General features: G+C 47.3%; 1 protein-coding gene across 1 annotated transcript in view; it reads right to left on the bottom strand.

Moving 5' to 3' along the window:
* The window catches only part of LOC122924385 (T-lymphocyte surface antigen Ly-9-like), a 33,441-nt gene extending 23,087 nt beyond the window's left edge, over positions 1–10,354 (bottom strand). Inside the window, exon 1 of the mRNA XM_044275415.1 lies at positions 9,879–10,354. Within this exon, the coding sequence (XP_044131350.1) occupies positions 9,879–9,957 (79 nt within the window). The 5' untranslated portion in view covers positions 9,958–10,354. The remainder of the gene's footprint in view (positions 1–9,878) is intronic.
* Positions 10,355–15,067: the final 4,713 nt, after the last annotated feature.

Genomic DNA, 15,067 nt, shown 5'->3' with positions numbered 1-15,067 from the left:
TAAACATCATTCAGAATACTAGACATACATATAGGGAGGGAACTCAGGGCGGGCAATACTCGCCTCCGTGTCTTTAATAAAATCATGACTTTACGTCATGAAATAGGAAAATCACCTGATTTTATTACAAGACCCGGAGGCTCGTATTGCAAGTTCAAAGTTAAGATAAATTCTCATTAATTGACGAGAAAACGTGAGGACCTGGATGAAAGTAAAATTCCCTGAACGTGGAGACTCTGGACCAGTCCGCCAGTTTCAAAATGTCCTCCAACCTGGCGCCAGACACCGCCAAAGAGGTAGCAGATGCCCCCCTAGCGGAATGCGCCGAAAAAAATGGAAGTGTCCACGCCCGCCAATTCCATGACCCACTTCATCCACCTAGCCAGCGTGGGAATGGTCACCGGGGCAAAAGGACAAATGGTAGAGAGGAAAAGATGAGAAAACTCCCGTGAACGATGAAGGGAAGTGCGAGCCTCATACTCTTTGAGGCATTCCACCGGACAGAGAGAAGGTGAGGCCGGGAAAGCAGGATAAGCGACTGAGCGTATGTGAGTCTTGGTCCTCCTAGAGATGTCAAAGGAGACCCCCTCCGGAGTATACGAGCGGGCATCATAATCCAAAGCCCGGACGTCGGACACCCGCTTGCAGGAGATTAGGCAGAAAAGAGTGACCAGCTTCGCCGACAGTTGCCTTAAGGAAAGGTCTGTATTCTGAGGCCAAGAAGATAAAAAAGAAAGGACACAAGACACGTCCCAAGTAGCCGAAAATCTAGGCCTAGGAGGCCGAGACATCCGAGAGCCACGCAAGAGACGGCATACCAAAGGATGTTGCCCCGCAGGGGTGCCATCAAATCCCTGATGGGAGGCAGAAATGGCCGACCTGAAAAGGCTGATCGTGCGATAGGCCTTGCCCTGGTCGAAAAGAGAAGACAGGAAATGCAAGATCTCCGTCACAGGTGCCGAAACGGGATCCAAGTCCCTAGCCACGCACCAGCGATCCCAAGATCCCCAGGCAGATCTGTAAGATCTTCTGGTACCTGGGGCCCAAGCGCTCTCCAAGAGGACTCTAGCTGTTCCCGAAACTCCCGGGACCTCCCAGGGTCCCCTGAAATTCGACACGCCAACAGGTGCAGGGATCCGTCCAGGAGAAGAGGATGTAGTTGGTGATTCGGCCCTCGGAGGAGAGTCTGAGATGTCGGAAGCAGGTACGGGGTCTCTATCATCATCTCCAGAATGGGAGGAAACCACGACTGGGAATTCCAAAACGGGACCAGAAGAACCAGATCCGCTGCGTGACGGCGTACGTGAATCAGGGTCCTGGGAATCAGCTGGAAGGGGGGAAATGCGTAAAGCAGGCCCCTTGACCAATCCCGTAGGAACGCGTCCACCGCTTCGGCCTCCGGGTCCTGGTGCAAACTGTAGAAATGTGGCAGCTGCGTGTTCAGGCGGGAGGCAAACAGGTCGATACAGCAAGGTCCCCAAAGAGATGTTAAGGAACGGAACACCGCTGGATCCAACTGCCAGTCGCTGGAGTCGGAGAGATATCGAGAGCTCCAATCCGCCCGAATGTTCTGGACGCCTGGAAGATATTCTGCCAAGACAATCAACTCCTTGTCCAGACAGTAGTCCCAGAAATCCTTCGCCAACCGAGATAGGATGGTGGAACGGGTTCCGCCCATGCCGTTGATGTAACGCACTGCCGACACGTTGTCCATGCGAAGTTGAATGCAGGCCTTGGCCGTGTCTCTCGTGAAACTCTTGATTGCGAACGAACCTGCCAGCAGTTCCAGCGCATTGATCTGGAATCCCGCTTCGTCCGCTGACCATCCGCCCCCGGTAGAGATCCCCTCGCAATGAGCTCCCCAGCCCGACAGGCTGGCATCCGAATCCACCACGAAGTCCGGACGATGACCGAAAATAGCCTTGCCGTTCCAAGCATGTAAATTGTGGATCCACCAGGATAGCTCCTCCTTGGTTTCCTCGTCCAGGGAAATCCAATCCGCATAGGAAGCCCCCGTCCGGAGGTGGGAAATCTTCAGTCGCTGGAGGGCCCGGTAATGTAGTGGGGCTGGGAAGACCGCCTGGATAGATGATGCTAGAAGGCCTATAATCCTGGCTAGTTGACGCAACGGGATCTGGGAGGACGACTTGGCTCTGCACAATTCCTTCCGTATGGACCGAACCTTGGTCGGTGGTAGGCTGAGAGTCCCTGCCATGGAATCCACCAGAAACCCCAGGAACTCCATCTCGCGAGCCGGGGTGAGACAGGACTTTTCCTGATTGAGGAGGAAACCCAGATCCAACAGGAGATCCATAGTCCAGCGAAGGTGATTCAGTAACACCTGCATGATCCTGTGCCATGATCAGGATGTCGTCCAGATAGACGATGAGGCGAACTCCCCGACTGCGTAGCCAGGCCACAGCAGGGTGCATCAGCTTGGTGAAGCACCACGGAGCTGAAGAGAGGCCGAAAGGGAGGCATGTAAACCGCCAAATCCTGTCCTTCCAAGAGAAACATAGAAGGTTCCTGGACGCGTCCTCGACAGGGACGGTAAGATAAGCGTCCTTCAGGTCCAACTTGACCATCCAATCGCCCACTTGAATTAGGTCCCGAAGGAGATGGATGCCCTCCATCTTGAAATGGCGGTACCTGACGAACGCGTTGAGAGCGCGTAAATTGATGACGGGCCGTAGCTGGCCCCCTTTTTTCACCACCAAGAAAATGTTGCTGATTATTGCACCAGGGGATGCCGGTGCTGGCTCTATGGCCCCTTTGCGGAAGAGATCTGATAGCTCTGAGTCCACAAGTATGCGGTTCTCTACCGAAAGCATTGCCGGGTGTGGGGGTGGAATGGATAGGTGAGAAGATGTCAGCTCTATGTGGAAACCCCTGACCGTGGAGAGAATCCATTGGTCCGAGGTGATGCGTGACCAAGCTTGAGAAAAGAGCCGGAGTCTGCCCCCTACACAAACAGTCAAAGAATTGAAATGAGGCATCGGTCTTACCATAAGGACGTCTGGAACCAGGGTTTCCTCTGTATCCTCTAGGCCTCCAGGATCCTCCCCGGGAAGGGAAAAAGGATGATGTCTCTGAAACTGCCGGCCCTGGTAGAGACCCTACCGTGAAACACCCGATTCATTGAACTTTGGGCTTTATCGAGTGCTGTAAAAGCACCGACAAACCGTCCTAAGTCCTTAATAAAGGACTCGCCAAACAGCAGGCCCTGGGCCTCCTTACCGGCTTCGGTAAGCGCCAAGTTGGAGAGTTTAGGCTCAATCTTGAAAAGAATGGCCTTGCGCCGTTCAATAGCCAGGGACGTGTTAACGTTTCCTGCTACGCAAATCGCGCGCTGCACCCACTCGCGCAGCTCTAGAGGGTCTACATGCTTACCCTCGGCCTTGGCAGCCTCGGCCAAGTCAAAGATCTTTGCCAGGGGGCCAAATATGTCCAGGAGCTTGTCCTGACAAGCGCGCAGGGCCGACTCCAGACCCTTTCTCGGATTCCACCCAGATTTGGTGAGGAATTGGGTCATTTTGGGGTCTACCGCTGGAGTCTCGCAAACCCTGTTGGGAATTATGGGTCTGGGGCATTCTGCCCTAAGCTTGTTGCGCGCCTCTTTGGAGAGGGGGCAACGCACGCGGGCCTCCAAATATTTGGAGACATGCTCCAACGGCAACCACTCCGCCGACCGAGGGTGGTGGAGGGAATCCGGGTCAAAGAGAGGTTCCCCTGATGGGTCTGTCAATGACACATCTGCTGCTGAAACCATGGAGCTGCACCCGGATAAGGGGTTAGAATCTATGACCCCAGAAGGGTCGTCCTCTGCCTCCTCAAAGGCGTCATCTATAGCCTCCTCATCAGAACCGACCTCAGAGCCGGAAGCTGTATCCTGCTGTGCTCTAGCACATTTCCAACTGCGCGTATGTTCTGCCTGACGCGTACAGGCTCTTTTGCGCGGACCTAGCGCGCCAACATTGGTGGAGACAACGTCACCAGTCAAGCGTGTTCTGGAGGCAGGCCCTGGCCCGGTTGGTTTAGAAACCGCAGCGGGCTGTGGAGTGGGAGAGGCAGCTGGATGGGAGGCAAGGGCCTGGGCAATGGACTGGGAAATGACCGAAGTCATTGATCCCATAGCCGCAGCAATCACATTAGATAACGTATTTTGAAAAACTAGGGAAGGATCCGCAGGGGGCATCCCTGTGTCACAATCATCCCCGGAAGGGGTTAAATCAACCTGAGGGCCCTTCCATAGGGCCCTGCCCACTGAGATCTGTATTAGGCATGATCACACAGCCTGCCTCTATATCGGTAGTGATAGGGTTAATCTGAAAAAACTAATCCTACCCTATGTACTCCGCTGGTGAGGATTTACCCCAGCCAGGGAGAAGAGCTAGAGTGGGGATATAAAAAACCTGACAGAAGGTAGGAGCCGGTAAGTAGAGAGGCCGCCGAGCACAGGAGCCGGTAAGTAGAGAAGCCGCCGAGCACAGGAGCCAGAGAGCAGATGCAGAGCAGAGGTTCGCCGAGACTCCGGAGCGCCGCACTGAAACCGGAAGCGGAAGCGCCCGAGATCTCGGGCGGAGCGAAGCGCAGCAAGCAGGAGAGCCGGCGGCAAGATCAGAGGTGAGCCGCGGCGCGAAAAAGTAGCGGATGGGGGAGGGAGACCGAGGGGGAGCGCGCAGTGTGAAGGGACTGAGAGAAAAAACTCAGTCAGACGCAAGAATAAACCTCCGATAGGGGAAGGCACAGAGAGAAGGGGATGAATAACCCCAAAAGGAGATAATCGGTCACACAGGGGGTACTCCTGAATAACAGGGTCACCAGAGCTGTGCCAAGGAGTTACACAGAACCAGAAAATGGGGGAGATCCCGTAAAACAATCTGCAAACACAATAGAATATCCCATAAACCCAGAAAAGGGGAAAAAACGACATAAGATAATAGTAATAGTAATCAGACAAATATCACAGGTACTTATCTCTGCGGTCAGCAGCAAAGAAAGAGGAGGATTTGCAGGCGGAGTGGCCTGTTATACTGGGACTATGGGGAGGGGCTGTTCAAATGTTCAATATTTTCTTTTTATCTTTGCTGCTATTGGTCAGAGTAAAGAAGGAGAATAGCAATATGAGCCTCCGAGTCTTGTAATAAAATCTGTATGTAGTGTGCTCCCTCTAGTGGTGGCTGTATAATCTGTATGCAGTGAGCTCCCTCTAGTGGTGGCTGTTTAATCTGTATGTAGTGAGCTCCTTTAAGTGGTGTCCGTATGATCTGAATGTAGTGAGCTCCCTCTAGTGGTGGCTGTATAATCTGTATGTAGTGAGCTCCCCCTAGTGGTGGCTGTATAATCTGTATGTAGTGAGCTCCCTCTAGTGGTGGCTATATAATCTGTATGTAGTGAGCTCTCTCTAGTGGTGTCCGTATGATCTGAATGTAGTGAGCTCCCTCTAGTGGTGGCTGTATGATCTGAATGTAGTGGCAATTTTGGAGGAGCTGCTCAACCCCTGACACAGTAGCGTGTCCTCAATTAGGGGGAGCAACCCGACCGCATGTGGACTGCGGTAATCGACTAACCCCAGCAAAATATGCATACAATGGAGGATGTCGGCGCGGTCCACATGCACCACAAGAGCAAACTACACAGAATGTAGCAATCATATGAAACACAGAGAAAGAATGCACCAAACAGATATAACACTGACTATGCTGGCAAGACACAAATGAAGATATTAAAAGCTGAGACTTTCGCCAATATATACCAGTGATGGATATATCGGAGCCCATCATGCACCACGTCACGGCTCTCAGCATGGCAAGGGGTCCTAACCGCTGCTCTAACTATGGTGTGAACACGGTCTGGGGGTCATATAATTCAGCTCGCAGCAAAGCTTCCCACGAACGCCCAGCATGAGTGCTGCGGTTGTGCAATGTGAATGAAGCCAGGCCGCGAGCCACACCCACATCAGACCATGTGATGGAGGTTACCAGGTGCAAAGGAGTGTTTGAATGCCAGGTAAAGGCAAACGCACTCAAATCTAACAAGGCAGAAACCAAAAAACAAAAAAATTTATTATAGTGGCAATTTTGGAGGAGCTGCTCAACCCCTGACACAGTAGCGTGTCCTCAATTAGGGGGAGCAACCCGACCGCATGTGGGCCGCGGTAATCGACTAACCCCAGCAAAATATGCATACAATGGAGGATGTCGGCTGAATTATATCACCCCCAGACCGTGTTCACACCATAGTTAGAGCAGCGGTTAGTACCCCTTGCCATGCTGAGAGCCGTGACGTGGTGCATGATGGGCTCCGATATATCCATCACTGGTATATATTGGCGAAAGTCTCAGCTTTTAATATCTTCATTTGTGTCTTGCCAGCATAGTCAGTGTTATATCTGTTTGGTGCATTCTTTCTCTGTGTTTCATATGATTGCTACATTCTGTGTAGTTTGCTCTTGTGGTGCATGTGGACCGCGCCGACATCCTCCATTGTATGCATATTTTGCTGGGGTTAGTCGATTACCGCGGTCCACATGCGGTCGGGTTGCTTCCCCTAATTGAGGACACGCTACTGTGTCAGGGGTTGAGCAGCTCCTCCAAAATTGCCAGTATAATAAATTTTTTTGTTTTTTGGTTTCTCCCTCTAGTGGTGGCTGTATGATCCGTATGTAGTGAGTTCCCTCTAGTGGTGGCTGTATAATCTGTATGTAGTGAGCTCCCTCTAGTGGTGGCTGTATAATCTGTATGTAGTGAGCTCCCTCTAGTGGTGGCTGTTTAATCTGTATGTAGTGAGCTCTCTCTAGTGGTGTCCGTATGATCTGAATGTAGTGAGCTCCCTCTAGTGGTGGCTGTATGATCTGAATGTAGTGAGCTCCCTCTAGTGGTGGCTGTATGATCCGTATGTAGTGAGTTCCCTCTAGTGGTGGCTGTATAACCTGTATGTAGTGAGCTTCCTCTAGTGGTGGCTGTATAATCTGTATGTAGTGAGCTCCCTCTAGTGGTGGCTGTATAATCTGTATGTAGTGAGCTCCCTCTAGTGGTGTCTGTATAATCTGTATGTAGTGAGCTCCCTCTAGTGGTGGCTGTATAATCTGTATGTAGTGAGCTCTCTCTAGTAGTGTCCGTATGATCTGAATGTAGTGAGCTCCCCCTTGTGGTGGCTGTATAATCTGTATGAATTGAGCCCCCTCTAGAAGTGGCTGTATAATCTGTATGAAGTGAGCCCCCTCTAGAAGTGGCTGTATAATCTGTATGTAGTGAGCTCTCTCTAGTGGTGTCCGTATGATCTGAATGTAGTGAGCTCCCTCTAGTGGTGGCTGTATAATCTGTATGTAGTGAGCTCCTTCTAGTGGTGGCTGTACAATCTGTATGTAGTGAGCTCCCTCTAGTGGTGGCAGTATAATCTGTATGTAGTGGGCTCCCTCTAGTGGTGGCTGTATAATCTGTATGTAGTGAGCTCCTTCTAGTGGTGGCTGTATAATCTGTATATAGTGAGCTCCCTCTAGTGGTGGCTGTATAATCTGTATGTAGTGAGCTCCCTCTAGTGGTGGCTGTATAATCTGTATGTAGTGAGCTCCCTCTAGTTGTGGCTGTATAATCTGTATGTAGTGAGCTCCCTCTAGTGGTGGCTGTATAATCTGTATGTAGTGAGCTCCCTCTAGTGGTGGCTGTATGATCCGTATGTAGTGAGCTCCCTCTAGTGGTGGCTGTATAATCTGTATGTAGTGAGCTCCCTTAGTTGTGGCTGCTGAAAAAGTTTAACACACAACACTTTTTCTTTATGACTTGGAGGACTGTAGTAGAAGAACTGGGCACAACACCCTATTATGGGATTCTAAATTGAATTTGTGTTACGTGAAGGTGGAGTGACCCTTTATGTTGCCACTTCCTTGCCTTTTCCTTGCAGTGTGTGCAGGTCTGTTCAATAATGCTGCTGTTTATTATCTGAAGTCTCTTTAATAAAGCACATTCATGTTGTAAATAAAGTTATGTTTGACTTCTTATATGAGTAATCTCTGCAGAACTGGACCACATGATGTCGCTGCGCACTGTGTGGATGGAGGGAGCAAGTACCAGTGATGTCATCAGTAGGGATTAGCGAACTTGCATTTTCCAAGTTCGGTGTTCAGGTATTTGTGCAATTCCGTTATGGATTATCATGGAATATAACGGAATGCTGTGACGGGATGCATATCATAAAAGAAACCAGACGGATCCGTTATGCTGCCCATTGACTTCTCTTTTGATGGAATGCAAAACGGAATGCCTCTTAAAGGTTTCTGTTGTACATTCCATCATAGCATTCCGTTATATTCCGTGATAACAGAATCGATAACGGAATTGCACAAATACCCAAACCAGAACTTGAAAAATGCATGTTCGCTCATGTAGTCCTCAGCAATGTGTAAGAACTGCTATAGATGCTCTTGCTATAGAACAGGGGTAGTTTGGGACCCCATGACAGTCCCCTGAAATATAACTTTGCCATATGAGATCAAGGAGTCAAAATGTATGCAGTAAAAATGTTTTGCACTTAAGATGAGTCACAGATACCATAGGGAGGTTTCATATGCTAGACTTACATCCCCAGGACCCTAACCGAACCATAGGTACATACTTAAGAGGATTTGCCCACTGAACTCACAGCTCAGTGGTTTTCACATATAGGTACATACAGGACTATATAGAGCACGTGGTTCTCCTCCATAGCTGTAGAATTATAGGTAGGAATGTGGGGGGCTTCATTAAGTAAGGGGATGATAAAATGTCTGATAAATTGATCGATAATGGGATTGTAAATAACATAAACATCTTCTATCGAGATTTCCCCCCCCCCCCCCCATAATGTATTATCAGGTGATACAATGATGTAAAGAAATGTATGAGTCATTAGGAAAATACCCATAAATGATCTGCAGCACCTTTACACACCCTCCTGGCTTCATCAAGTTTTCTTTTTTTTATATATTTTAACTACCTTAGGACCTAAATAGATATTAATTAATTTGTTTCAATTTATTTGAGGACACGACCTTGTAATGATTTGATTCATCCAATTGTGAGACTTATAGTACAGCAGGCAAGAACGCTTCCATTCTGCAGTATACAGTTCTTGAAGGCAGATATCTTAGATGACTATCCTTTATTCAGATATCACTACTATATTGTGCAGCCCTGGGCCTTACATAGAAGCAGATATATAAATACCAGCTCTAATACAGTATGAACAGGAAAAGGAAAAGAAAGCAAAGTTATATCAAGGAATCAGAGGCCTGCTCAAGACGAGTTTACAATCTTCTAGACAGTGAGGGGAGTATGAGTTAGTCATGCTGACATTTAGGTCATTATCTACACAGTATTTGTAGATATTGGCTTGTATTAATATAGGGGTAATGTTGGACCCCATGGCGGTCCCCTGATATTTAATCTAACCCTAACATACCAGATCTTAGAGACAAAGCTTATACAGAAAGAATATTTAGCAATTAGGATGAGTCACATATACAGTAGAGAGGTTCCAGAGATTACACACAGATCCGCGGCAGCACACCCCGCCCACATACAGAAGACACAGGCCCATAACACTATACTGCCGCCATAATATTTGCCTATTCACTTTTTGTGAGATGACTGTATGATAAGTATAAATCATTAAGTCTTTCATCATACAATTACAGGTCATGACACAATTAAGAATCAAAACTAAAAAGTAACATTGTTCCCTGTGGTTACAATTTCCCTTTTCAAACCAAATGACGCCTATTATTGTATCTAAATCTTGTTATCTGAATGAGGGTGCACACTAATCCCTATGCCCAATGTATACTGTACTTGCGTCTAACACACTACCCATACAGGCTATATACAGCATGCGGATCTCACCTGCTGCAGCACAGGTTAGGAGTAGTAGTACAAGGAGGAGCATGGTGGGCTTCATGCTGGAAGCAGATAATAAGAGCATGTATGTCACTGAGACGTCCACTGGATTAAAGAGCCTGTTGAATCTTTAAAGTCATATGACTTCCTTTACGTCTTTAATCAAGAGAACAGCAAGTAATCTTGGAAGTCCCCACCTGATATTTCTCAGTTACCAGGAAACAAATTGACATCATCTTCCCTGCACCAGTCAGGGGGTGCCAGTCGGCTGACACTCTGGATGTTACATTTACTATTGCCCATGTAAGGGGTTAAACTGCCGGGATCGGAGCACCTGGGCCGGGCTTCAGCTACTTTATTTTTTATTACTTATTTTTCTTACAACTGGGAAATTTAATGGAAGTTTACTTAATAGCAAAATCAGGCCCCTGTCTCTGTGTCTCTAGGACCAGGGAGGGAAGTACAACTTTTTTTGGTTGGAGGGCCGCACTGTCACATCGCTCTATTTCAAGAGGGATAAAACAAAAAACGCCGATCGTCACTTGTTAGCAACGACCTATTACACAGGCCGATGCAAAGTGAATGGGGAGTAGTGGATTATCTGTAGACCATCCCTGATTACACAGGGGGATGTGCTGGAGATCATTGAACATTTTATTATTATTAAAAAACTAATTGTCACAAAAGTTGTCCCCTACGAGGTCACAGAAAGACCTTAGAGAGACACTGCAACTCATATTTTTAACTATTTCCACTGTAACAGGGACAATCCAAAGGAACTCCAGTTATGGGGAAAACCCGCCCCCTGTGTAGGAGCAGAGCTGAGCAGGGTCTAATAAGATCCTGCAGATATTCTGCTCTGTCCCTGAGGCACCCTGTGCTCCCTCCAAAGGTGGCTGTACAATCTGTATTCAGTGAATTCCCTTTAGTGGTGGCTGTATTATTAGCATGTAGTGAGCTCCCTCTAGTAGTGGCTGTATAATCTGTATGTAGTGAGCTCCCTCTAGTGGTGGCTGTATAATCTGTATGTAGTGAGCGCCCTCTAGTGGTGGCTGTATAATCTGTATGTAGTGAGCTCCCTCTAGTGGTGGCTGTATATTCTGTATGTAGTATATAATCTGTATGTAGTGAGCTCCCTCTAGTGGTGGCTGTATGATCCATATGAAGTGAGCTCCCCCTTGTGGTGGCTGTATAATCTGTATGAAGTGAGCCCCCTCTAGAAGTGGCTGTATAATCTGTATGTAGTGAGCTCCCTCTAGTGGTGGCTGTAAAATCTGTATGTAGTGAGCTCCCTCTAGTGGTGGCTGTAAAATCTGTATGTAGTGAGCTCTCTCTAGTGGTGTCCGTATGATCCGTATGTAGTGAGCTCCCTCTAGTGGTGGCTGTATGATCCGTATGCAGTGAGCTCTCTCTAGTGGTGTCCGTATGATCTGAATATAGTGAGCTCCCTCTAGTGGTGGCTGTATAATCTGTATGTAGTGAGCTCTCTCTAGTGGTGTCCGTATGATCTGAATGTAGTGAGCTCCCTCTAGTGGTGGCTGTATAATCTGTATGTAGTGAGCTCCCCCTAGTGGTGGCTGTATAATCTGTATGTAGTGAGCTCCCTCTAGTGGTGGCTATATAATCTGTATGTAGTGAGCTCTCTCTAGTGGTGTCCGTATGATCTGAATGTAGTGAGCTCCCTCTAGTGGTGGCTGTATGATCTGAATGTAGTGAGCTCCCTCTAGTGGTGGCTGTATGATCCGTTTTAGTGAGTTCCCTCTAGTGGTGGCTGTATAATCTGTATGTAGTGAGCTCCCTCTAGTGGTGGCTGTTTAATCTGTATGTAGTGAGCTCTCTCTAGTGGTGTCCGTATGATCTGAATGTAGTGAGCTCCCTCTAGTGGTGGCTGTATGATCTGAATGTAGTGAGCTCCCTCTAGTGGTGGCTGTATGATCCGTTTGTAGTGAGTTCCCTCTAGTGGTGGCTGTATAATCTGTATGTAGTGAGCTCCCTCTAGTGGTGGCTGTATAATCTGTATGTAGTGAGCTCCCTCTAGTGGTGACTGTATAATCTGTATGTAATGAGCTCCCTCTAGTGGTGGCTGTATAATCTGTATGTAGTGAGCTCTCTCTAGTGGTGTCCGTATGATCTGAATGTAGTGAGCTCCCTCTAGTGGTGGCTGTATAATATATATGTAGTGAGCTCCCTCTAGTGGTGGCTGTATAATCTGTATGTAGTGAGCTCTCTCTAGTGGTGTCCGTATGATCTGAATGTAGTGAGCTCCCTCTAGTGGTGGCTGTATGATCCGTATGTAGTGAGCTCCCTTAGTGGTGGCTGTATAATCTGTATGAAGTGAGCTCCCCCTAGTGGTGACTGTATAATCTGTATGTAGTGAGCTCCCTCTAGTGGTGGCTGTATAATCTGTATGTAGTGAGCTCTCTCTAGTGGTGTCCGTATTATCTGAATGTAGTGAGCTCCCTCTAGTGGTGGCTGTATAATCTGTATGTAGTGAGCTCCCTCTAGTGGTGGCTGTATGATCCGTATGTAGTGAGCTCCCTTAGTGGTGGCTGCTGAAAAAGTTTAACACACAACACTTTTTCTTTATGACTTGGAGGACTGTAGTTGAAGAACTGGGCACAACACCCTATTATGGGATTCTAAATTGAATTTGTGTTACGTGAAGGTGGAGTGACACTTTATGTCGCCACTTCCTTGCCTTTTCCTTGCAGTGTGTACAGGTCTGTTCATTAATGCTGCTGTTTATTATCTGAAGTCTCTTTAGTAAAGCACATTCATGTTGTAAATAAAGTTATGTTTGACTTCTTATTTGAGTAACCTCTGCAGAACTGGACCACATGATGTCGCTGCGCACTGTGTGGATGAAGGGCGCAAGTACCAGTGATGTCATCAGTAGGGATTAGCGAACTTGCATTTTACAAGTTCGGTGTTCAGGTATTTGTGCAATTCCGTTATGGATTTCATTATCATGGAATATAACGGAATGCTGTGACGGGATGCATATCATAAAAGAAACCAGACGGATCGGTTATGCCGCCCATTGACTTCTCTTATGATGGAATGCAAAACGGAATGCCTCTTAAAGGTTTCTGTTGTACATTCCATCATAGCATTCCGTTATATTCCGTGATAACAGAATCGATAACGGAATTGCACAAATACCCAAACCAGAATTTAAAAAATGCATGTTCGCTCATGTAGTCCTCAGCAATGTGTAAGAAATGCTATAGATGCTCTTGCTATAGAACAGGGGTAGTTTGGGACCCCATGACAGTCCCCTGAAATATAACTTTGCCGTATGAGATCAAGGATTCAAAATCTATGCAGTAAAAATGTTTTGCACTTAAGATGAGTCACAGATACCATAGGGAGGTTTCATATGCTAGACACACATCCCCAGGACCCTAACCGAACCATAGGTACATACTTAAGAGGATTTGCCCACTGAACTCACAGCTCAGTGGTTTTCACATATAGGTACATACAGGACTATATAGAGCACGTGGGTCTCCTCCATAGCTGTAGAAGTATAGGTAGGAATGTGGGGGGCTTCAGTCAGTAAGGGGATGATAAAATGTCTGATAAATTGATAGATAATGGGATTGTAAATAACATAAACATCTTCTATCAAGATTTCACCCCCCCCCCCCTCCATGACGTGTTATCAGGTGATACAATGATGTAAAGAAATGTATGAGTCATTAGGGAAATACCCATAAATGATCTGCAGCACCTTTACACACCCTCCTGGCTTCATCATGGTTTCTTTTTTTTATATATTTTAACTACCTTAGGACCTAAATAGATATTAATTAATTTGTTTCAATTTATTTGAGGACACGACCTTGTAATGATTTGATTCATCCAATTGTGAGACTTATAGTACAGCAGGCAAGAACACTTCCATTCTGCAGTATACAGTTCTTGAAGGCAGATATCTTAGAGGATTATCCTTTATTCAGATATCACTACTATATTGTGCAGCCCTGGGCCTTACATAGAAGCAGATATATAAATACCAGCTCTAATACAGTATGAACAGGAAAAGGAAAAGAAAGCAAAGTTATATCAAGGAATCAGAGGCCTGCTCAAGACGAGTTTACAATCTTCTAGACAGTGAGGGGAGTATGAGTTAGTCATGCTGACATTTAGGTCATTATCTACACAGTATTTGTAGATATTGGCTTGTATTAATATAGGGGTAATGTTGGACCCCATGGCGGTCCCCTGATATTTAATCTAACCCTAACATACCAGATCTTAGAGACAAAGCTTATACAGAAAGAATATTTAGCAATTAGGATGAGTCACATATACAGTAGAGAGGTTCCAGAGATTACACACAGATCCCCGGTAGGACACCCGGCCCACATACAGAAGACACAGGCCCATAACACTATACTGCCGCCATAATATTTGCCTATTCACTTTTCGTGAGATGACTGTATGATAAGTATAAATCATTAAGTCTTTCATCATACAATTACAGGTCATGACACAATTAAGAATCAAAACTAAAAAGTAACATTGTTCCCTGTGGTTACAATTTCCCTTTTCAAACCAAATGACGCCTATTTTTGTATCTAAATCTTGTTATCTGAATGAGGGTGCACACTAATCCCTATGCCCAATGTATACTGTACTTGCGTCTAACACACTACCCATACAGGCTATATACAGCATGCGGATCTCACCTGCTGCAGCACAGATTAGTAGTGGTAGTACAAGGAGGAGCATGGTGGGCTTCATGCTGGAAGCAGATAATAAGAGCATGCAGTGGCGTAGGGATCGCCATAGCAGCCATAGCAATGGCTATGGGGCCCTACGCCACTGGGGGGCCCGCCGCCGACTGAGGATTAAAAATAAATAAAATAAAAATCATGTGGCGAGAGGGCCGGGCCCGGGGCGTGGCGCTGTGATAGGGGGCGGTCGGACTCGTAGCTGGAGGCAGAGAGGCAGTCTGGGCTGTGGTTCGCCGGAAGTGGAGGAGGCGGAAGCAGCATGTACAAGGAAGCTGCGAGGCGAGCTGCTGGAGTGTGGGTGGCTGGCTGGCTTGGCGGCGCGCGCGGTACGGTATGGCTTCACTGTGTCGGTTCAAGTGGCTGAGGTGAGGGCTGGCTGTGGAGTGGGACTGAGTCTGTCCCTGTTGCGATGTGTGTCCGACCAAAGCGGCAGGTGGCAGCGTCAGTCAGTGA

Source organism: Bufo gargarizans, chromosome 1 (genome assembly GCF_014858855.1).
Source record: "Bufo gargarizans isolate SCDJY-AF-19 chromosome 1, ASM1485885v1, whole genome shotgun sequence".
NCBI lineage: Eukaryota > Metazoa > Chordata > Amphibia > Anura > Bufonidae > Bufo > Bufo gargarizans.
This window is presented reverse-complemented; position numbering and strand designations above follow the sequence as displayed.